The sequence below is a fragment of the Odocoileus virginianus genome, chromosome 4 (genome assembly GCF_023699985.2).
Source record: "Odocoileus virginianus isolate 20LAN1187 ecotype Illinois chromosome 4, Ovbor_1.2, whole genome shotgun sequence".
In the NCBI taxonomy this organism is placed as follows: Eukaryota; Metazoa; Chordata; class Mammalia; order Artiodactyla; family Cervidae; genus Odocoileus; species Odocoileus virginianus.
In genome coordinates, this window is record NC_069677.1 from 56,357,498 (window position 1) to 56,379,478 (window position 21,981).

The 21,981-nt window shown below is 51.0% G+C and overlaps 1 protein-coding gene across 1 annotated transcript; it reads left to right on the plus strand.

The window, feature by feature from the left end:
* Nucleotides 1-24: 24 nt before the first annotated feature.
* On the plus strand, nt 25-21,514 carry SIAH2 (siah E3 ubiquitin protein ligase 2). Its single transcript, XM_020911974.2, has 2 exons — nt 25-1,079; nt 19,940-21,514. Exons 1-2 carry the CDS (start codon nt 654-656, stop codon nt 20,495-20,497), a joined length of 984 nt encoding a protein of 327 aa, XP_020767633.2. The 5' UTR covers nt 25-653; the 3' UTR covers nt 20,498-21,514.
* The last annotated feature ends 467 nt before the right edge of the window (nt 21,515-21,981 follow it).

A 21,981-nucleotide genomic window follows, 5' to 3' on the forward strand; every position in this document is an offset into this window, starting at 1 on the left:
CGCCCCGCCTAAAGTTGTCCTTCGGCTTTGCGCCCGGGGAACGCGTTGGCGTGACTCCCTGGGGTGTGGCCACGGAACTCAGGCGACGCCTTGCCGAAGGGCGGCCCCCTCCGCGGCCCGGAAAAGGAGACCCCGCGCGGCGGCAGCGGCGAGCCGGGCATGCTCACTGGCGCGGGCCGGGCCCGCAGCCCGGGCAGGAAGCGCCGGCGCTAGGCGGTTCCCATCGCTGCCAGCTGGAGTCGGGCGGAGCCGGAGCTCCAGCTCCGGGTGGTTCTGCCAGTCCCCGCGCGCCTGGGCGGCCGCACACGTGTCCAAGCGTCACGTCCGCGCGCGCCCCCGGGGCTTGCGTCAGCGGCCGCTCCGGGAGCGGGTGGGCCGAGGTTCTGCGCACCGCTCGGCTTCGGGGCCGCGACGCCGCCGGGAGGAGGAGTTTGGGGACGCGGAGGGGTGTTCGGAGCGCCGGGGACCGAGGAGATCGTCAGCGCGGTCCGGCCCCCCATCCTGCCCGGCGTCGATCGTCTCCGCTGCTCGGTCCCGGGCTGGGCGCGGTGGCGTTGCCCCGGAGCCCGCCGCCCGCGGGGCGCGCACCGCCTTGACCCCGGCGGCCCCGCGGCAGGCAGGCGCCCGCAGTTCCATGGTTGGTTCGGAGCGCGATGAGCCGCCCGTCCTCCACCGGCCCCAGCGCTAACAAACCCTGCAGCAAGCAGCCGCCGCCGCAGCCACAGCACGCTCCGTCCCCGGCTGCGCCCCCGGCCGCCGCCACCATCTCGGCTGCGGGCCCCGGCTCGTCCGCGGTGCCCGCCGCGGCGGCGGTGATCTCGGGCCCCGGCGGCGGCGGCGGCGGCGGCGGGGCTGGCCCGGTGTCTCCGCAGCACCACGAGCTGACCTCGCTTTTCGAGTGCCCGGTTTGCTTTGACTATGTCCTGCCCCCCATCCTGCAGTGCCAGGCCGGGCACCTGGTGTGTAACCAATGCCGCCAGAAGTTGAGCTGCTGCCCGACGTGCCGCGGCGCCCTGACGCCCAGCATCAGGAACCTGGCTATGGAGAAGGTGGCCTCGGCGGTTCTGTTTCCCTGCAAGGTAAGCCCAGGTGCCAGCCACGCACCTCCGCCCGGCGACCTCCCGGGACTACTGTGTCCCCCAGCTCATTCGCGGGCGCTGAGAGGCAGTGGGGTTCTTTCTTATTAACGGGGGAAAAAAAGTTTACACCGTGTTCGCCCTCCCCCATGCCACCTGTCCACTTTGGGAGCAGCTCTGGGCCGACTGCTGCCCGATCACTGACCCCAGCCTGATTGGCACGCGATCACGCTGTCCCCACCCGGAGCCTGCGTACGCTGCAGACGTGTACTCAGCCTGGGTAGAGCTGGGCCGCCGAAGGAAAACTTCGACCCAGAAGCTGACTATCTGTGGGGGACAGAGGAAGGGGGAAAGGAGCGAATTAAACGCACCCTTCGCCAGCGCTGGGCTTGGAAGGACTGGTACTGGATTCCTCCTCTCCCCCGCGTCTGCCTTCTGCGCACCCCTGACACGTGGGAGCCCTCGGGAGTGTAGCTAAAAAAAAAAAAAAAAAAAGGCGCCTACAGCCTGTTTTCCTCCAACAACAAGAAAACCTTGTAAGCCACGCCTTTCCCTCTCCTAGCCTTCCAAGGACCGAGGAGTTGTGTTATTTTACTAAGTGGGGTGAAAACGAGAGTTGATGGGGCATTTAACTGGAAGGGCACGCAGGAGCTGTTACAGTTCTTTAAAGCCCACCACTTTATTTTTTGTTTAGTTAAAAAATTACCGGTGCTCTTGCAAAAAAAAGGGGGGGAGCACATCACTGAGACAAGTGAAAGACCCAGACGTCTCGCCTCCTTTCCCACCAATGTTAGGTTTAGTATGCATCTGCATGGGGTTTTTTCTAACCATGTATAAATACACTCTCCGCAGCTGAATATAGAATGGTAGATGTTAATGTCAGGAAGGTTTATATATGCACACATAAGTTTTTCTCCAAAAATGGCTTCTGCAGTTTGCTGACTTAAGTCCATCACACATATTTTTATATGTCTGCAGCCTACCTCTATCTCATTGTATTTCAAATGGCTGCATAATTTTGCATTGTGTGGTCATACTGTAACATCAGTTTACATCTTTTGGGTAAAAATCTTCAGGAGCAGTTTCAGAAGCAGATAGAGACATATCTATCTATATTACCGCATTATAACCTAGAATTTTACCATACAGTTCATTTTTTAAACTTAGAAATAATGTCATTAATATTTTTGGAGTTTTTTTGGTAAAGCGCCTCATGGGCCATCTAGGCTCTCTTGCATTGATTTCCTTCACTGCGGCTTAATTTTATAGGGCAAGGGCTTATTTTTAAATTAAAAATAATCCACCAGAGAACTGAAGCTTGGGACACATGTCAGTAAAATGAGTGATTTAATTTGGTCTCTGCCCTGCCACAAATAGGGTTTAAAATAGCATATTCAAATAAGCGTTTGAAATTGTGTCTGAGCTATGGGTTTTCAGTCAACCTTAATAAATTAATCATGCTTTGAACCACTCCTCATTTAATGCTTACTAATGCACCCAGCCCAGGAGTAGTTTGTCATTAAATTTAGACAAAACAGTTTCAAAATTTTCTTAGGGTCATGAACAAGGAGGCAGCTAGTGATCAAGGGAAGATTTGGTGATTGGTGACATAAGAGTGGCTATGTGAGGTTTGAGATATTTTGTGGAAGCTGGGTGAGTAGGTAGGGGATGCCCCACAAGGTTTCTGGGGAGCCATCTTCTCAGCCCTTCACTTTCCCCTAGGCCTTCAGTGGCTAACAGAAGAAACGACTTCAGATGAATAACATTTTACAAATGAGCATTTGATATCAGTCAGCTATCCCTATCTGCCTGACAATGCAGGAGATGCGGGTTCGATCCCTGGGTGGGGAACATCCCCTGGAGAAGGGAATGGCTACCCACTCCAGTACTCTTGCCTGGGGAAATCCCATGGACGGAGGAGCCTGGCGGGCTACAGTCCACGGGGTCACAAGAGTCGGACGCGACTGAGCGACTGAACAAGCTACCCCTCATTTATGTTGCTTGCTCCCTAGAGAATGGAGGCAGTTATAACATGCTATATGAAGTGTGAAGTTTCACTTTCAGAATCCAGAATTCTTGTTCCTCCTGAAGTATATATTCTTTCCTAATGTGATATGTCTTGAAGAAGAGCTCTCTTGGGAATCAAGGGTATCCAGTGTTTCTGTATATGTCACTGATTTTTAAAAAGGTCCCATTCTGTAAGACTGCAGTTAGATAAAGCCATTGCTTTGCAAGCTGAAATTAAACAAGGTCAACCATCCCCCTACAGACCAGGAACCCAGCTTAGAAAGTGATCTGGGCGGGGGGAAGGGGGGTTGTCACTCTTGTGTAAATACATACATGTGAGATTTATAAAGCTGGAATATGCACGCCTCAACTTTGATCAGTAATCCAGACTATTGACAGGGGAGCTCAGCCAGTTAGTCTGGATAAATCACACTTGGATGGATACAGAGGCCCAGCAAGCAACTGAGATAATATTTGTTGGGGAGGCTGAGAGCAATAGGGAGTGGTGAGGCCTGTGGCAGACTTGAGCACAGTGGTCTGCTTAGCCAGCCCTGTGCTTCTCGCTTGCTCCTGGAAGTCACAGGGACGGCCTTGTCCCCACTTGCTCTGAGTCTCTCAGGGCCTGACTCAGGGAAGAAGACCCGTGTTGGGTGAAATGCCAGAAGCCAGCTCTCCAGAGATGCCTGGTGCTGCCATTGTTTGTCTGAGCGACTACCTCTGGGGGCCTGATGTCCTCATCTGTAATGAGGGGATTGGGCTGCTCAGCTCCGGAGGATCTGCAGCTTCTAGAACTCCATGAAAAGAAGGGCGGCTCTGTGGAATGATTGCTGAGGCCCTCTGCATGCCAGCTCCTTTGTGTGGGTTATCTTTTATGAGTCTACTTTTCTTATTCTCAGGCGAGGAAACATGCGCCTCTAGAGAGGTTAAGAGTTAAGTGACTTGAGATCACATGGTGGACCAGTCCATAAACCTTCATCCTGAAGGCACACATCCTTTGATTTGGAGTCTGAGGTTATACTTGGAGGCTCCAGATCACAACCTGAGGCTGACACCAGTAACAAAATCTTCCGGCTGGATGAGGTCACCAGATGGACACATCCCCATGAGACCACATAGCTGCCGACTATAAAGTTTACTGGGAGGAATTTTTTAGGGCTTGGGGGGTGGGAAGGTCAGGGGGTGAGGGGGAATAGCTTATACACCCAATATTTGAGGGGACTTGGGTCCAGCTCTGAGTCGCTCATGCTTCCATTGGCCCCAAAGTGGAAAGAAAGTGAAGTCGCTCAGTCGTGTCCCGATTCATGGCAGCCCCGCGGACTGTAGCCCACCAGGCTCCTCTGTCCATGGGATTCTCCGGGCAGGAATACTGGAATAGGTTGCCGATTCCTTCTCCAGGGGATCTTCCCGACCCAGGGATCAAACCTGGGTCTCCCGCATTGCAGGCAGATGCTTTACCCTCTGAACCAGGGTATGAGTTACCAAAAAGCCTCCTTCCGTAAGTATGGTTGAGGGGAGGGGGTCACATAATCAAAAGCTAGAGTCCTGCCAGCACCTGTGACAGAGGGCAGCACCTGCACTCTTAGCTCGGACCTCCTTTTAAAAAAGGCTCTCTCTCAGAGTATGGCTCTCTGCCCCCTGGGGTATATTTAGTCCATTCTCTGGCTCGTGCCACACCTGAGAAGTTTTGACATCCTGTCCCCTTATCACAAACCCACCAGCATCTCTGGAGAGCGTGGATGTAGGGAGAGAAGTGAAGGGTGACACATTGGGGCCCCCCACTCAACAGTGTATTTTAATATCAGCCAACTATTTCTCTCCAAAACCATGAGAAATGCTAAAACACCCTCCAGCCCTCTTTCACGATCAGACATTTTCTTTCCACTTTTTCTTTGGGGCTTCCCTGGTGGCTCAGACGGTAAAAGAATGTGTCTGAGATGCAGAAGACCCAGGTTCGATCCCTGGGTCAGAAAGATACCCTGCAGAAGGGGATGGCCACCAGCTCCAGGATTCTTGCCTGGAGAATTCCCCCAGCGGCTACAATCCATGGGGTTGCAAAGAGTTGTTTCTCTCCAAAACCATAGGAAATGCTCACACACACCCCAGCCCTCTTACACTATGTGACATTTTCTTTCCACTTTTTTCTTTGGTTTCTCTGTAGAAGTTTTTGGCAGCATTATCTCCAAATACTGAACTAGAAAGCCTCGTCATATACTTCTTCTCTGTGGTTGGATTAAGAGAGTGTTGTTTGTATTTTTTAAAAAAAAAACTGAGGGACTTCTGTGATGGTCCAGTGGTTTGGACTTTGTCTTCCAGTGCAGACGGTGTGGGTTCAATCCCCGGCTGGGCAGCTAAAATTCTACATGCCTCTGGGCTGAAAAACCAACATTAAAAGAAAACACAATATTGTGACAAATTCAGTAAAGACTTTAAAATGGTCCACATCAAAAAAAAAAAAATCTTACAGTCAGATCAGATAATCCAGTTGAAAGTTAAAATGTGTGGACTGATCTAGTCCAGTGGGGACAAACCCTAAACACTGGCAGGGACAGGTCATGCAAGGGAGGGGGCATCTGCCATGTGACCTTAGGGTTCAAGCGACGTCAGGGACAGCGGAGGTGGCTGGGAGTTGGACCACAACTTTTACTCAACTCTGGCTGATTGGCCAGGATGGGAATGTGATTGCAGCCATGCTCGATCTTTGGATTTTTTCGAGAAAAGTCAGAAATCTGCATTTTTTTAAATGTTAAATATCTCGATTTTTTTTTTTTAACATCGTCCAAGCTCAAATGTAAAGCCAGCACTTGCAGGCCAAACCAACCGTGTCTGTAGGCCAAACCCCAGCTTCCAGGCTGCAACTTCTAACCTGGTTCTCTTTCAGAAAACATCCAGCGAGCCTGGAAGTTCTTACCTGACTCTGAGAACGTATGAACTCTGGAGTTCTGATAGGTCCTGAGTCCTGACTGTTACAGCTTACTGCCTTTTCATCTTTGTTTTGCCAAGAGAAAATGCCAGCATTCTGGCCTTTAGGAGACCTGAACTATTGTCCTGCTGACTAGATGTTTGACACTTTGTACAAGTCAGTCTGTTTCTTTGCACCTGAATGTCTTAAGAGCTGGACAAGATGACTATACTGATGATCTTTTTCTGCCCTAAAATTCTGGAATCTAGTGAGCTGTTCAAGAGAAAAGGGGCACCAGTCAGGAGACAGAACTGGGGTCTCATCCTGGCTTTCTGTGATCTCAGTCCTGTCACTTGCTCCTTAGATCTGTCTGTTCATCAGTTAAAAAGAACAGAGATAACCTTGAGCTGGTGGGTGCTCTCAGGTCAGATCAGCAGTGCTGGCAAGGACTTCTGTGTCACCAAAGCAGATGGAAGGTGGGTGGGATCAGAGCGGTTGCTAGGTGATGGGTGATCAGTCACCGAACAGTCTGAGGGGATGAGCCAATTTGCCAAAACCATTTCAGGGATCTCTTCCGAACCTCAGAAACTCCCCTAAGACAAAATCAGTTACTTGGAAGTTACCCCTTCCGTCCTCATTCCTGGCTGAAATTGACCGGGTTGGCTCACAGAAGCTTTGTGCTGGTAAACACTGGGGTCGACACGTGTTTCTGGTGAGGCTCAAGATTTTCCAGAAGACAGCGGACAGCCTTTGAGTGTAAAATCAAGAACAGAAGCACTAGAATGCATGAAGAGAGTACTCGGAAGTTTAATACTGATTCTACACAGAGTTGGCCAAAGATTTTTCACTGATCACCAAGTCCTGGAACTAGAGTAAATCACTGTTAGTTAGGATTGATCTTTGGTACAGCCGGAATGGACGAAAACCAAAAGGTACAGCAGGTCTGACCTATAGAGTCCCCAGCTTAGGATGGGTTAGAATTGCCCTTTTTGTTTTTTTCTTGGAAGCCTTACACAAAGTGCTATATACACATGACCATAGGAAGACCTCAATGTAAAATATCTTTAGTCCCAACTTGTGCGTCTGACAAAATTTGTGAAAAATGGCATTTTTCATTCATACCCGTAAGGTCCTCACTCTGAAAAGGGCACACAGTAGGTACACATGTGCCAGAGTAAAGGCCAGCATTCACCTGAGCATACTTTCTAAAGCTCATGAGAGATGCTGAAAATTCCCTAGCAGAATTTCATCGACTTTGTCTCACACATCCATTCTCCATTTGTTTCTTAAAAACTGCGAAATGGATATTTTCATTGCCAGTTGGGTAAAAGTTTTACTGTAATCCTTTTTATACTGTATAGTGTCCATGAGATAAAAGGTGACCCCCTTCCCACTTTTTAGCTGTCGAGATGAATGGAAGGTACACCTGCATTAAACACGTGGGCCTGGGCCCTGTTTTACAACTTTGAATCAATGGAGGTGGTGTCTTCAGGTCGTTCCTTCTCCCCCTCCTCCCCTTCACCTCTTAACTCTGGTAGTTTTGAAGGCAGGCCCTACTCGAGCCTCCTGGTCCCAATCCTGTCTGTCTTTACTGGTTGGTGACCTCTCCAAGCCTCCGTGGCTCATTGCTAAAATGGGGTAAAATGATTAAAATCATTGCTAAAATGATTGTGGTAGTAATTCATGCAAAGTGCCCAGCACAAAGTAAAAACTAAATAAACATGCACAGTTAGAAACTAACAAAGCAAACGAGTGGAATCTGAGGTCAGGTCCAGTTGCTCGGTTGTGTCCGACTCTTTGCCACCCCATGGACTATACAGTCCATGGAATTCTCTAGACCAGAATACCGGAGTGGGTAGCCTTTCCCTTCTCTAGGGGATCTTCCCAACCCAGGGACCGAACTCAGGTCTCCCGCATTGCGGGCAGATTCTTTACCAGCTGAGCCACAAGGGAAGCCCAAGAATACTGGGGTGGGGAGCCTATTCCTTCTCCAGGGGATCTTCCTGACCCAGGAATCAAACTGGGGTCTCCTGCATTGCAAGTGGATTCTCTGCCAATGGAGGTATCAAGGAAGCCATAAAAAGAAAAAAAAGGAATCTTTTTTTTCTCCTATCAGTTCTCCCATCGAGCTTCTCTTTCCTATTCCTAGTGTTATAGGGTTTCCATAGAGGTAGGTAAGTTGGCTCTGGCATTGGTTTTTCAGTGATGAGAGTTTTAAAAATTTTCTTTAATGCTTTTAGAAGAGAAAACCTGCTTAGATTAGGGAACTTTTTTAATGCATATATTTTGTTTTTAAAAGTTATGATCTTTTTTTAATGTAGAACATATAGGAGATTTTAATTTGATGCTGTTTTCTTTAATCCTGCCCACCTAGAATAACCACTAGACCATTTTTGCACATGTCCTCACAAACTTACCTCTACGTCAAAACTTACAAACCAGCAACAACAAAAAAAACCAACAATGAAAAACAGGTAAAACAGGAAGTTCACACACTATTTCATAACCTATTTTTTCATCTAATACATTGTGACTGCTTTTCCACACTGACAAATATTCCTTAAGATCCTGTTGAATGACTATATAGTATTAGAATTCCATTAACTGTGGAATGTTATGGAACATGATGTTGGTTATGAATGTATCAGTTATTTAATCAAGCCCCGTTTGTAGTCATTTAAATCATTCTGTTTTTCTTATTGTGCTTTAAAAAAAAAAAGTACTGATATAACTAAATCCCTGTGCATAAGAAAATAATTATTTCCTAATGATAAACTCCTAGAAGTTTATGGTAGGAACAAAGAGCATGTGCAGAAATCAGCTTTTGCTCATAAAGCCAAACTGCTTTTTCACGTAGAATCAAATGGGCAGAGTCCCCATTTCTCTCCAGCATCACCAGCAATGGGTGTTATCCTTTTGCTTTAATGCTAGTGCCTACTTTTTCTCCTCATGTAACATCAGGCCAGAGTTGGCTGCTCCTGATTACCCTTTAACTTGTCATCAGACCCACCCATGCCTCGGAATACCCTGCAGCCCCAACCCCTCTCTACCTACAAAAAACCTGCCTAGTCAACCCCTGCCTCCCCTACCACCCCGTCCTTCTGAAACTGAGTCTAACTGTGGAGACAGACGTGCCAGCAGCCCTTCTGAGTAGGAGCAGAGGGGCCTGGAGGCCTCCGTCAGGTGTGGCGTCAGAGCTGTGTTAAGGAGGATGAGCAGGGTGTCCGCAGGAGAGGAAGGGACGGAATATCCCGGGGCTTGTGGGAGGCCAGTGCTTGTAGAAAACATTGTTTACCTGGTCTGAGCTGGGAACATTATCTCGTGTTATCCTCCTAGTTACTTTGTAAAGGAAACAGGACATGGTTAACATCCCCCCTAAGAAATCTGCTCGAAATTTGTGAGTTTGAGGACTTCCCTGGTGGTCCAGTGAGCTTCCACTTCGGGGGCTGTGGGTTCCATCCATGGTCTGGGAATTAAGATTCCCACACGCTGAGTAACACAGCACTGGGGGCAGAAGCCCCAGAAGGCGCCCTGTAATCGCACAGTGTCTTTCCTGCTACCCCTCTGACTGGCTCTGGTGATCTCCTTCCCGTGGCGGGCTCACACGGTAGCTTCTGGAGGGACGGCAGTGGCGCCCCTGAAGCTGCCAGGGGTAACAAGGATGCCAGGTTAAATTTGAGTAGCAGATAAGCAGTTGCCTGGAACGTTCTAGGCTGCTTGTGTTTTTGTTTGCTAAATCTGGCAGCCCTACCACGCCAGCTTCCTTGTGAGTTCACTTGTATCCGCTGAGAAATAAAGCGTCCGGAGGGATGCAGCAGTGTTTGAAGGGGGAGCGGGGCGGTGAATGCGATCTCGCAGATGGGATGCTGGCAGGAAGGAGCGTGTTGAGAAAGGCTGGACAAGGTCCATAAAGCCTCTCACTGCGGCCCGGTCCTACTTTACGGTGCGAAGGGACCTCACGAAACTGGTTCTCCAAGTCCACGGGGTGGGGGTGGGGGCGGGGAGGTGTTGCCTGCTAGCTCGATCTGTGGTCAGATGAGAGGTATACTTGGTCAAAAGTCAACTTTTGTTTAACACTTCCAAGATTAAAAAGAAACCCCTGCCACCCCAAGGAGTCTTTGTACGCGCGCAGACACGCGCACACTGGAGCGCACACACCTCACCAAGAGCTGGATGTTCTCACATGGCTGCGATAATAAGAGACCGGATTCTCCCACCAGGTCACCTTCAGTGAGAGCCCTGCCACGTGGGGTTTGTTGACTTTTTTTAGGCAAAAAGGCGGATTTTTAAGCCCAAGGTTTTCATTAGCATTGCCTTCTCCAGAAGAAAGTGTGTAAAGTTCAGCGTCTGTTTGCTGAGCCTCACCACTGTTTGACAGTTCAGGTACTGGGTGACACTGCCTTCTCATACTGTCATCTCTGAAACTAAGACTGCACTCTGCTAATTATGTCTTTGAACTCATAGCAGAGGTGAGGAAGGTACCATTTAAGTGAAACTCCGCTGTGGCCCTCAGAGGAAAGATGCTAGACAGGCAGATGCAGGGTGAGTACTGCAATGAAGTCACAAAAAGAGATGTCTTTTCTCCTGCTGCCCAAGTCTGAACTCCTCCACTGCTAGTGACAGTCAAGGGCTGATTATTGGGCAGGCAGTTTCACAGACCCACTCAGAGGTGCCAGGGTAGGCAGGCTCGAGCCAAGGTCACACACGACCCTGGGTCCTTGAGTTCCAATCACAGGCACTCTACAAGCGGTTGCAGACACGCTGTAAGCAAAAGTGACGCACAGCCGTCAGAATAACAGCAGCATCCTGTTTCCCCACCTAGGTAAGGATTCAGAAAAGCTAGAAACACCCCCATCGAAACAGTTAAGGTAAATAAAGTATGTGAAATGCCTTGGTCAAAAATTACAGAAGTCATTCAACCCAGAATGAATGAAGTCTAAAATGTACTTTTTTTTTCTTACGTGGTTTCAAGATCTATTGAATTATTTTTTAATTCTGAGTTCCACAGTTAAGACTTAATTAAAGTAAAAGGAACATGGTGGAGAGCAATCATCTTTTGCAGATAAACCTAATATTTATTCATCTACCAGCAAATAGTGGGTGAACAGGAAGCAGGTGATACATCGGTAAGTCAATAAGCAAAATTAACAGACCCATAAATTAATTGGAAAATAGCCTGGGATCATTCATTGATATGTTGGGGGGGGAGATAAAAACATCTTAGTCACAAAAGAGCTAGCTTGGATGGCTAGAAGTCCTGTCAGAAAGTAGTAAATCTGGGCTTCCCTGGTGGCCCAGTGGTTGAGAATCCGCCTGCCAATGCAGGGGACACGGGTTCGATCCCTGGTCCGGGAAGATCCCCCACGCCACGGGACAACCAAGCTCATGTCCCTCGGCCCCTGAGCCCATGAGCCACAACCACTGAAGCCTGTGTGCCCTTGAGCCCGTGAGCCACGAGAGCGGGCGCCGCAGCGAGAAGCCCGTGGGCCACGAGAGCGGGCAGTGCAGCGAGAAGCCCGTGAGCCACGAGAGCGGGCACCGCAGCGAGAAGCCCGTGAGCCACGAGAGCGGGCGCCGCAGCGAGAAGCCCGTGAGCCACGAGAGCGGGCACCGCAGTGAGAAGCCCGTGAGCCACGAGAGCGGGCAGTGCAGCGAGAAGCCCGTGAGCCACGAGAGCGGGCGCCGCAGCGAGAAGCCCGTGAGCCACGAGAGCGGGCAGTGCAGTGAGAAGCCCGTGAGCCACGAGAGCGGGCACCGCAGCGAGAAGCCCGTGAGCCACGGGAGCGGGCAGTGCAGTGAGAAGCCCGTGAGCCACGGGAGCGGGCACCGCAGCGAGAAGCCCGTGAGCCACGAGAGCGGGCAGTGCAGCGAGAAGCCCGTGAGCCACGAGAGCGGGCAGTGCAGCGAGAAGCCCGTGAGCCACGAGAGCGGGCAGTGCAGTGAGAAGCCCGTGAGCCACGAGAGCGGGCGCCGCAGCGAGAAGCCCGTGAGCCACGAGAGCGGGCAGTGCAGCGAGAAGCCCGTGAGCCACGAGAGCGGGCAGTGCAGCGAGAAGCCCGTGAGCCACGAGAGCGGGCAGTGCAGCGAGAAGCCCGTGAGCCACGAGGGCGGGCAGTGCAGCGAGAAGCCCGTGAGCCACGAGGGCGGGCAGTGCAGCGAGAAGCCCGTGAGCCACGAGAGCGGGCAGTGCAGCGAGAAGCCCGTGAGCCACGAGAGCGGGCAGTGCAGTGAGAAGCCCGTGAGCCACGAGGGCGGGCAGTGCAGCGAGAAGCCCGTGAGCCACGAGAGCGGGCGCCGCAGTGAGAAGCCCGTGAGCCACGAGAGCAGGCAGTGCAGCGAGAAGCCCGTGAGCCACGAGAGCGGGCAGTGCAGTGAGAAGCCCGTGAGCCACGAGAGCGGGCGCCGCAGTGAGAAGCCCGTGAGCCACGAGAGCGGGCAGTGCAGTGAGAAGCCCGTGAGCCACGAGGGCGGGCAGTGCAGCGAGAAGCCCGTGAGCCATGAGAGCAGGCGCCGCAGTGAGAAGCCCGTGAGCCACGAGAGCGGGCGCCGCAGCGAGAAGCCCGTGAGCCACGAGAGCGGGCAGTGCAGTGAGAAGCCCGTGGGCCACGAGAGCGGGCAGTGCAGCGAGAAGCCCGTGAGCCACGAGAGCGGGCACCGCAGTGAGAAGCCCGTGAGCCATGAGAGCGGGCACCGCAGTGAGAAGCCCGTGAGCCACGAGAGCGGGCACCGCAGTGAGAAGCCCGTGAGCCATGAGAGCGGGCACCGCAGTGAGAAGCCCGTGAGCCACGAGAGCGGGCAGTGCAGCGAGAAGCCCGTGAGCCACGAGAGCGGGCAGTGCAGCGAGAAGCCCGTGAGCCACGAGAGCGGGCAGTGCAGTGAGAAGCCCGTGAGCCACGAGAGCGGGCAGTGCAGCGAGAAGCCCGTGAGCCACGAGAGCGGGCAGTGCAGCGAGAAGCCCGTGAGCCACGAGAGCGGGCAGTGCAGTGAGAAGCCCGTGAGCCACGAGAGCGGGCACCGCAGTGAGAAGCCCGTGAGCCACGAGAGCGGGCAGTGCAGTGAGAAGCCCGTGAGCCACGAGAGCGGGCAGTGCAGCGAGAAGCCCGTGAGCCACGAGAGCGGGCAGTGCAGTGAGAAGCCCGTGAGCCACGAGAGGAAGCTCACACGCAGCAGCAAAGGCCCAGCGCAGCCTTCAGTAAAAGTGAAAAAATGTTAAAGTAAGATTTAAGTGCACCTGCAGGTTAAGGTATAAGTTTTACCACTATATGGGTCTAGACTAGGTTTAGCCGCAGTTCCCACTTGATCAAGTCTAAACAGTGTCGAGACACAGAGACTTCCACCAATAGCCTTTTGTCGTCTGCTCGTCACACCTGCTAATACTGTCAGGATCCATCCTTCCCACTGAACTAACTCTGATTCCATTCATGGGGTCGCCTCCCCAGTGCCAAAGGGGTTTACCTGTTTATGAAAGGGGGTGCAGGTACGGTTCATACCTGGAGCTCCTCTTCCAGATGTGGTCTGGAAGCGAACAGGAGTTTCCCGTGGAGCACTAAGGGTGGTGGATCATGAACCTGGGAACCATCGTCCAGGGCCGTAGGCCTGTCAGGCGCCCACAAACCTCTGGAAGGGTCTGAGGAGCGAGAGAGAAGGCCTTATCTTCTTTGGGTGGGGAGGGGGTCAAAAAAGTGTTGGTAATTATAACAGTTGATGTCATCACTGCCACTAAAATGAGTCCCAAGAGCTTCTAATAAAAGATAAACTATTAGTTCAGTTGCATTTACATGCAAGTATGCGTGGGGTCGCAAAGAGTCGGACACGACTGAGCAACTGAACTGAACCGATGTAGTTGAAAGTATATTTTCTTTAAAAAAGAAAAAGAAAAAACTATCACAATAATCATTCAGATCTGTAAAAAGAATCTCTACCCCCAGAAGGATGAATATGCTTAGTCTCTGGGTTTTTTTGTTAATATTTATTTTTATTTATTTGGCTGTGCTGGGTCTTAGTTGTGGCACATGGGATCTTCGTTCCCTGACCAGGGATCCAATCCAGGCCCCATGCACTGGGAGGTGCAAAGTCTTAGCCACTGGACCACTAGGAAAGTCCCTCTGGATTGTTTTATATGATCTCAGATTTACATGACACTTGGAATAATAGTACAAATTCCCATGTGGCTTTTATCCACATTCACCAGTTACCTCCTTTTTGCCCCACTTGTTTTATTGTTTGCTCTCTCTCCATTCATATATATATATATATATATATATATATATATATATATAAAACATGGAAACTGCAGATACCCTGTCCTTTTATCCCTAAGTACCTCCTTGTGTTTCTCCTCTAAAGTCAAGGACATTTTCTTATGTGATTATGGTACAGTTATCAAAATCAGGAAATGTGATATGGCAGATATTCTTATCTAATCCCGAGTCCATGTTCACATTTCAGTGGTTGCCCCAGTGATGCCCTTTGTAGCAATTTTGGTTTCCCAGTCCACGGTCAGATGTTAGGTCACCCGTGTGCATCGTGTGATGCTTACAGTTTATTTAGGTGGAAAGAAAGTGCAGTTTGCTTTTGCTTACCCCAAGACAAGGTCATTTCTTGGGTCTAATTCAGAACTTTATAAGCATCAACAACAAGTATCTGTGGTGTTTTGTTTTTCTAGGCACTGGCAGATAGCCTGCTAGTACAACTTCACTGTTTCCTAGGAGGTAAGCAGGTGGAGGCAAGGCGGTTACCTCACAGTCCCCAGAGGGACCTGGCTGGTTCCCAGTGCGTCCAGTGTTGTAGACTGTTGATTGCTGAGAGTTCAGCAAGTCGTCCTTAAATTGCCTGGACTCAGACTTAATAGGTGAAAAAAACTTGTTCTAAACCAGTCATGGAATCCACGACCTTCACTAGCACCCAGGCTAAGAATTCTGTTTATATACTTATTCCTTAAACAAACAGAATATGCCTGTGTTTCTTGAATAAACACCAGGCGTCTAGTGTTTGCGTGTGTCTCTGACGTGCCTCGTCATGTGTATTTGTGTATCAGGGGTCTCTGTGCCAAAAAGGAGAAAACCTTGTCTAAATTCCAGCTTAAGTAAAACCACCATCAAACCCCGTGTCCAGGAAAAGAACTGGCACTCTTTACTGCTTTCTGCAAAGACATCAGAATGAGGCACCAGGGTCCCCCGTCGCCTTTTCGCAGCGGCAGAACGTGTTTGCACAAGACTCTTGAGCCGTCGCGACGTGGAAAATTTCTAAAGGAAAAGTCAGAAGTGTTATTTCAGCATGGCTTTGCTGGGCCATCTCTCCCCCTGCCCTGCATTCTTCTTTAGCTTTGGGCTCATGTGTGTGGTCGAGCCTCCCCTGGCCCCCAGCTTAGAGGGGTTTACTTAAAGCGAATCCCACCTCGCATCCCCCGCCCCAGGGGAGATGAGCAGGTATTTCCTGGGGGAGAAATCCCATTTATAACCGCGGATGTGTCCCAGGCCGCAGGTAGTCCTCTGCAAAGCAGCCCAGGTGCTTTATCTCAGAGACGAGTGTGTGCCTCGAAGAACTGGTCATCTCAAGAAAAACAGGCATCCTTTGAACCCTCCCACCGCTGGGCAGGCCCCGGCCAGAGCGAGAGGAGGGAAACCTCAGGACTCTCTAGCCAGATGCCAGAGAAGGCGGGGAGGGCCTAATTACTGGTTACTTGTTTGTGATGTGCTGCCGCCTCATTCCTTAGGGATAGCTGCGTTCGGGGCTGTTTTTCTCCTTGCAAACCAGGAAGTTCACATTTGAACCAGTTTCCAGAAACAGCATATCTGTGGACCCTGGGTTTTGTGTATGTTGGGTGGTAGGCTGGGAGGGGTGGGGTGGGGAGAGCAAGGCCAATTTCTTTTTCCATAAAAGATTGGTTCTTTGACCCCTATTTCAGAGAAGGAGCCACAGAGCATCCAGAAACTCAAGGCTCTGACCCTGGTGTGGCCACGGATGACCACACGGCTGGGATGAGTCATTTTGTAAAACGGGTGGAACCGGCACCCCAGCCTCCATCCATGCTGCTCAAGCCGTCAAGGTCTAGCTTGTGTGTTGTGGCTGGATGATTTCCTGAAGGGCCCCGGGTGGCACCCGCTGGGCAGGGCGGTGAGCAGCCGGCCCGGCTTCCTGCTGTGGCCCCTCCTCACGCCTGGGAGTGTGGAGGCCAGGCTGTGTCACTCACTGAAATCGGGGGCTCTCAACGAGGGTGATTTTGCCACCCAGGAGATATGTGGCCATGCCTGGTGACATTTCTGGTGGTCACCACGTGGTGGGGTGGGGATCTCTCCTGGCATCTTCAAGGCCAGGGATGCCACTGAACACGCTTCAGCGCACAGCACAGCCCCCAAACCAAGACACATTTGCTCTTTGTCAGCAGTGCCAGTGCAGAGAAACCCTGGAAATGAACTAAACTGCCAGTAACGTCCTGGACGGAACCTGGACCCGCCTGCTCGTTAGGTTTTGTCCCCAACGCATGCTCCGCTCACCCCACGCTGGAACCAGATGGAACTATTCCTTCCACAGTCTGCCTCCTCCCCAGCGAAGCTTCCCATACCCCCGTCTCCTCAACCTGTCTCCACTGTGAGGTCACCCGTCACCCCTGCCCTCCCCGTCTTCCTTTGCACAGGAAACTATTTCTGATGTGTTCCAGCTGTTTACTGTTGCAGGGTTCAGCCCCCTGACAGCAGGCGCCCCAGGGGCGGGGTCTGCGCCACGCGGGGTGGCGGCCCTCAGGGACCCTTGGCGCTTATCGAGAAGACACAGCCCAGGGACCCGTGCAACGTGGGTGTGCTCCTCAGAGGCCCCGAAACCGTTCTGCAGGCTGTCTCTGGAGATTTGCAGACCCCAAAGGCGGGGTCTGATCCCTACAGGAGCACTCCTAACGCTCTTGATGACAAGAGCGTCATTCCAGAACAGTGGCGAGACTGTCACAAGAATCAGATGTGGCGCGAGGGGGTGTGTGTTTGTGTGCGTGTGAGTGCACACGTTCAAAGTCTAGATCTTTCCCTTCTAGAGACCATCGTCTCTAATTCGGTCGTCCTGGCAGTGGCGCCCGTGGTCGTGAAGACACGCCCTCACCCATGATGGAAAAGAGAAGGACTAGACTGGCATTAAAGTGCAGCTTGTTTAGAAAAAGCGGAGTAAGCACGCAACACTTCAAGATGGTCTTTACTTAAGTTAACAGAGGCTGCAGTAAGATCTCTTCTCACAAGTCACTGTCCACAGATGCTAAGTGATGCCTGGTCTATTTGTGTGATTTGGGGAGGCCCCCTGTCCTCTGTATTTGGGTGGAAGGAAAAGTATGTGACTTGTAAGGCAACCCAATAATTCAGAATATAAATATTCCTACCTGAGTTACACAAGAGAAAGTTCTCGAATGATCGCTTGGTGATAAATATTTGTTGTACATTTGACTTGGTGAACCTGAAGTAGTTTGGGGCTTTGGGTGGGGGAAGAGGGCAGGTAGTACTTTTTCTGTACATTCTAAGCCACAGTTCATCTCGTTCCTGGAATTATTCCTGGGCAACTGTGGTAAACAGTCTCTTCTGAAAGGTCTTCAGATCCAGATATTGAGGGTTTGTTTCAGCCAGGAAGTCGGCCAGGTTCTGGGCTAACTTTTGCTATTTGTTACGTTGGATGTGTGTTTTTATTTTTATTTATTTTTATTTTTTTTGGGCGGGGCCATCACTCCTGCTGCCCCCGACCCCACCCTGAATGTGTGTTTTTAAACACTTGGCAGAAGTGTCTCACCCATCACTCACAGAAGAGTGTCAGAAGGCTCTGTATTCTGAGCCTCACCCTGGATTTAAAACACAGTTAGTAGAGATTTGTTTTTTTAAGGCCGTACACTGCTAGGAACACAAACTATAAATATATCTGGATAAGTAAATTTGTTCCTTCTTGATTGTTTTATACCCATGCTTTTAAAATTAGTCCATGGTTTTCAAAGATGAATAAGCAGTTCCTACAGGCAAAGTATTAATAAATAACAGTGAACTATTTCTGCCGATTTCTACTGAAGACCATTATAATTCACCTTTGGCACGGAGGAGGCAGGAGCTGCTTGTCTCTCTGAGCCACCTTCTCCTCCCTTATTAGGGGAGACTCATCCCTCTAAGGGTGGTGGCGGCCTTCTCTCCTCCAGATCTGCTCCTGTGACTGCAGCTTAGGGTCTTGTAAGGAGAAGACGTTCGGGGCCTGCTTACTGCTAGTGATTTAATTCAGCTGCAAAGATCAGAATTTGACCTATTTTAAAAATTTATAAGGGATTATTCCCTAAGGACAGGTAGGGAGAAGCAGAAACAGCTGTGGGGTTCGGTTTTGTGTTTTCAGCCTTGGACACAGCATCTCAGAAAAATGAAGCAAGGGAATTCCCTGGTGGTCCGGTGGTTAGGACTCGGGGCTTTCACCACTGTGGCCCTGGGTTCAACCCCGGGTCAGGGGACAAAGATCCTGCAAGTCACCCAGTGGGACCAAAAAGAAAATCTCTGTGGCCCTACCATCATGTGATGTCTTCATGTCTCACCATGGGGTGGGGGAACCCAAATGGGGTACCTGCCACTCTGGGCTCGAGGGGGAGGAAGCTGACTTCTGGTTTCACCTGAAGCGGTCATTCAGGTTTCCTTATTCTTGACAAACCTACAGCACAGTCCTCTGAGCAAGCGTCTACTTGTGGACTCATTCTCCATCTGGTGTCCGGGAATTAGCAGGGTCACTCTCATGAGGTTTGGGTACAGGAGTCTTAATTCCTGTGGTGTGGTCTTTTCCCGTGATAAATGTGATTTATCCATCAGGAATGTGCGGGGAGGGAAAGGTTTTGTTCCCTCCCTATTAAGGCAGCGTCTGAAGGACAGACTGACGGTGTTGGGAAGCCCACCCAGGACAAGCGCCCACTAGTTCCGCTTCCTCCCGGGCCTAGGAGGACCTGACTACCGGCTCACCAGGAGATGAGAGAGGGGCGTGAGGAAGGGGACTGAGGCCAGTCCAGTGGACTTGGAGAGAGTGAGGCCCTGCTCACTGTAAGCTCCACTGGCTGGAACCCTGAGCTCTTGAATCTGATTTCTTTTCCTAAAAAATTTATGTCCAAGGCCCACCCTCGGGGCAGGGGATAGAAGGTAAAGAAGGCAAGCTCACGGTTCTAGCAACGTGAGGGGTCTCCAGCCCTCTTCTGCACTGGGCTGGTCACTCCACCAGCAAGAGCAGGGACCTCAGGGCCGCTTTCCCACAGCCCACCTGCTGGTCACAGCTGGAGCCAGGAGCAGTGGACGGGGTCAGCGGGGGCGGGGGAATTACACCGTCTGTAAAACTGTCGGTGAAAACCAGTCTGAAGATGACATTCATCCTTGTCCTACCCCTAAGCAATTCTATGGTGCTAGTGGTAAAGAACTGGCCTGCCAATGCAGGAGATGCGGGTTGCATCCCTGGGTTGGGGAGATCCCCTGAAGGCGGGCATGGCACCCCACTCCAGTATTCCTGCCTGGAAAATCCCATGGACAGAGGAGCCTGGAGGGCTGCGGTCCATAGGGTCACAAAGAGTCAAGCACAACTTAAGTGATTTAGCACTCAATGCACACAAGCAGTTCTAAATTCTTTTTTTTTTTTAATTCTTTAAATTCACAGAAAATAATTAGGGGAAAGCCAGGTTTTCTAGGGCTGGCTCCACAGTTTTGTTTGAAGCATTTGTAAGAGTGCTTGAGTTCTCACGTTTTCAACCATGTTGGAACAGGGGAGGGAATGCAGCTCATTCCCGGCTGGGATGGGCCCCTGATCTTACACCTGGCAGTGCTGAGGATGAGTAGGCCCTGAGACTTTTCAGTCCGCGATATTTAACTCGCCTGGAACGAAAGTCGTTGAAACAGACATGCCGGTTGAGTCTGGAAAATCTGAGGCTTGCAGCCTCCGAGGTGGAGGAGCCCCTGTCTCACTGTGCTGCTCTCTGTCCCCGCAGTATGCGACCACGGGCTGTTCCCTGACCCTGCACCACACGGAGAAGCCGGAGCACGAAGACGTCTGTGAATACCGCCCCTACTCGTGCCCTTGCCCCGGCGCTTCCTGCAAGTGGCAGGGGTCCCTGGAGGCCGTGATGTCCCATCTCATGCACGCCCACAAGAGCATCACCACCCTTCAGGGAGAAGACATCGTCTTCCTGGCCACAGACATTAACCTGCCAGGAGCTGTGGACTGGGTGATGATGCAGTCGTGTTTCGGCCATCACTTCATGCTGGTGCTGGAGAAGCAGGAGAAATATGAGGGCCACCAGCAGTTCTTCGCCATCGTCCTGCTCATCGGCACCCGCAAGCAGGCCGAGAACTTCGCCTACAGACTGGAACTGAACGGGAACCGGAGGAGACTGACCTGGGAGGCCACGCCGCGGTCCATCCACGACGGCGTGTCCGCAGCCATCATGAACAGCGACTGCCTGGTGTTCGACACAGCCATCGCGCATCTTTTTGCAGACAACGGGAATCTGGGCATCAATGTGACTATTTCTACATGTTGTCCATGACACACCAACATGATTTGGGCGTGGCGCTCTCTGGTTAATAAAGGTTTTTACAGGTGTTTTATTCACAATGTCTTCACAAGTCAGGACCCAGTTTCCCCGTGTCCTGTCTGAACGGCAGCTTCCCATTTGGCACTGGCCCAACGAAGTTCATTAAACCAGGACAGAGGAGGTTGGCCGGTTAATCGTTTGGAGGCCACCCTATGATCGGAAATCAACTTGATTATTAAATTTTACTTCCTTCCTGAACAGCACCTGACAGGTTGCGTGGGCTCCTCTAAGACCAGGATATTTCTTAGGAATTGGAGGCTCCTTGCCTCCCTATTTTGGTCCCTCCACGTTGACGAAAGCACAGTGACTGTAGCAGAGTCCTTAACTTTGCTTTTACCTTGTGTTAAAGGAGGTAGCATTGTTTTACTACATTTTAAACAGTGTTTCTCAAACCGGATGGCTAACCAGTGTGCGCGGAATCAATGGAGTGCTTATCTGAAACATGCAGTTTGGGGAGCCTGCGAATTTAACAATCTCATCAGGGGATGCTTTCCAACAGTAAAGGTTGAGAATTACTGGGTTAAATTGTGGGAAAGGGTCCAGATTTTAAAGGTGCTTTCCAATTACCCTCTACTGATTTGTCTGTCTTTCTACTATTTCATCCACACACACCCCCACTCCCAGATTGAAACAAGAACCACAGATCCCCACGAACACAGTCCTGAGATCTAGTCACTCTCTTGTGTTTGGGAGGGACTGCCTAGGAAAGCAAGAAGAGCAGCCATTGATAGCTCTCACGTAGGTAGTTTTTGCTCATCACTAGTACAAGTGACCTGTTTACACCTGGCTTCCCTCAGAGGCCCTCCTTAACTTAGATGGTGGGAAAGACTAGATCAGTAGAGTTGGAAAAGCTTTATAACCAGTGTCATATGCTTGCTATTTAAAGGTATGTGTTGGGTTTGGTTTGTTGGGTTGTTTTTTTTTTCCACATTCACTTTAGTTTTTTAATAAATATTTTTCAAAAATGAATATTCTGCTTCATCTTGAGTGGAATAATGCATACTTATTGGGTATCTGCTGTGTGCAGGCGCCATGAAGCTTCACCCCTTCACCCCCAGCACCCCTTGGAGCTCTCACTGTTTCTGTGTGAAGAAACAGGCATTTGTCCCAGACCACAGCACAGATCGCTGGCACCGCTGGGGTCTGAACTCACTTCTCTCAACCACAAAGTGTCATGGTTGTGGCAGGTCTCCTCCTTGGAGTGGTTCTTTCTGCCTGACAGTGCCTGGGCTTGTGGATGGAGAATACTTTTCCTGGTTTACAGAATCAGAAGGCAGAGGTTTGGCTGTGATGTCCGGAGCACTGGGTCTGAGCCAAGGTGACCCGCTCCCCTGAGCCCAGCCCTGAACTCTCAGAGGAATCCACAGTTTTAGCCCCGAGTGCCCGGTGAGGACGGACTGCTTCCCTTAGTGGCCCGATGGCATCAGAGGAGTGCC

Excerpts from the sequence above, each read along its gene's own strand:
- SIAH2 (XM_020911974.2), top strand. The coding sequence starts at position 654 with ATGAGCCGCCCGTCCTCCACCGGCCCCAGCGCTAACAAACCCTGCAGC. Across the intron at positions 1,080-19,939 it reads CGGTTCTGTTTCCCTGCAAG|TATGCGACCACGGGCTGTTC; the intron begins GTAAGCCCAGGT and ends CTGTCCCCGCAG.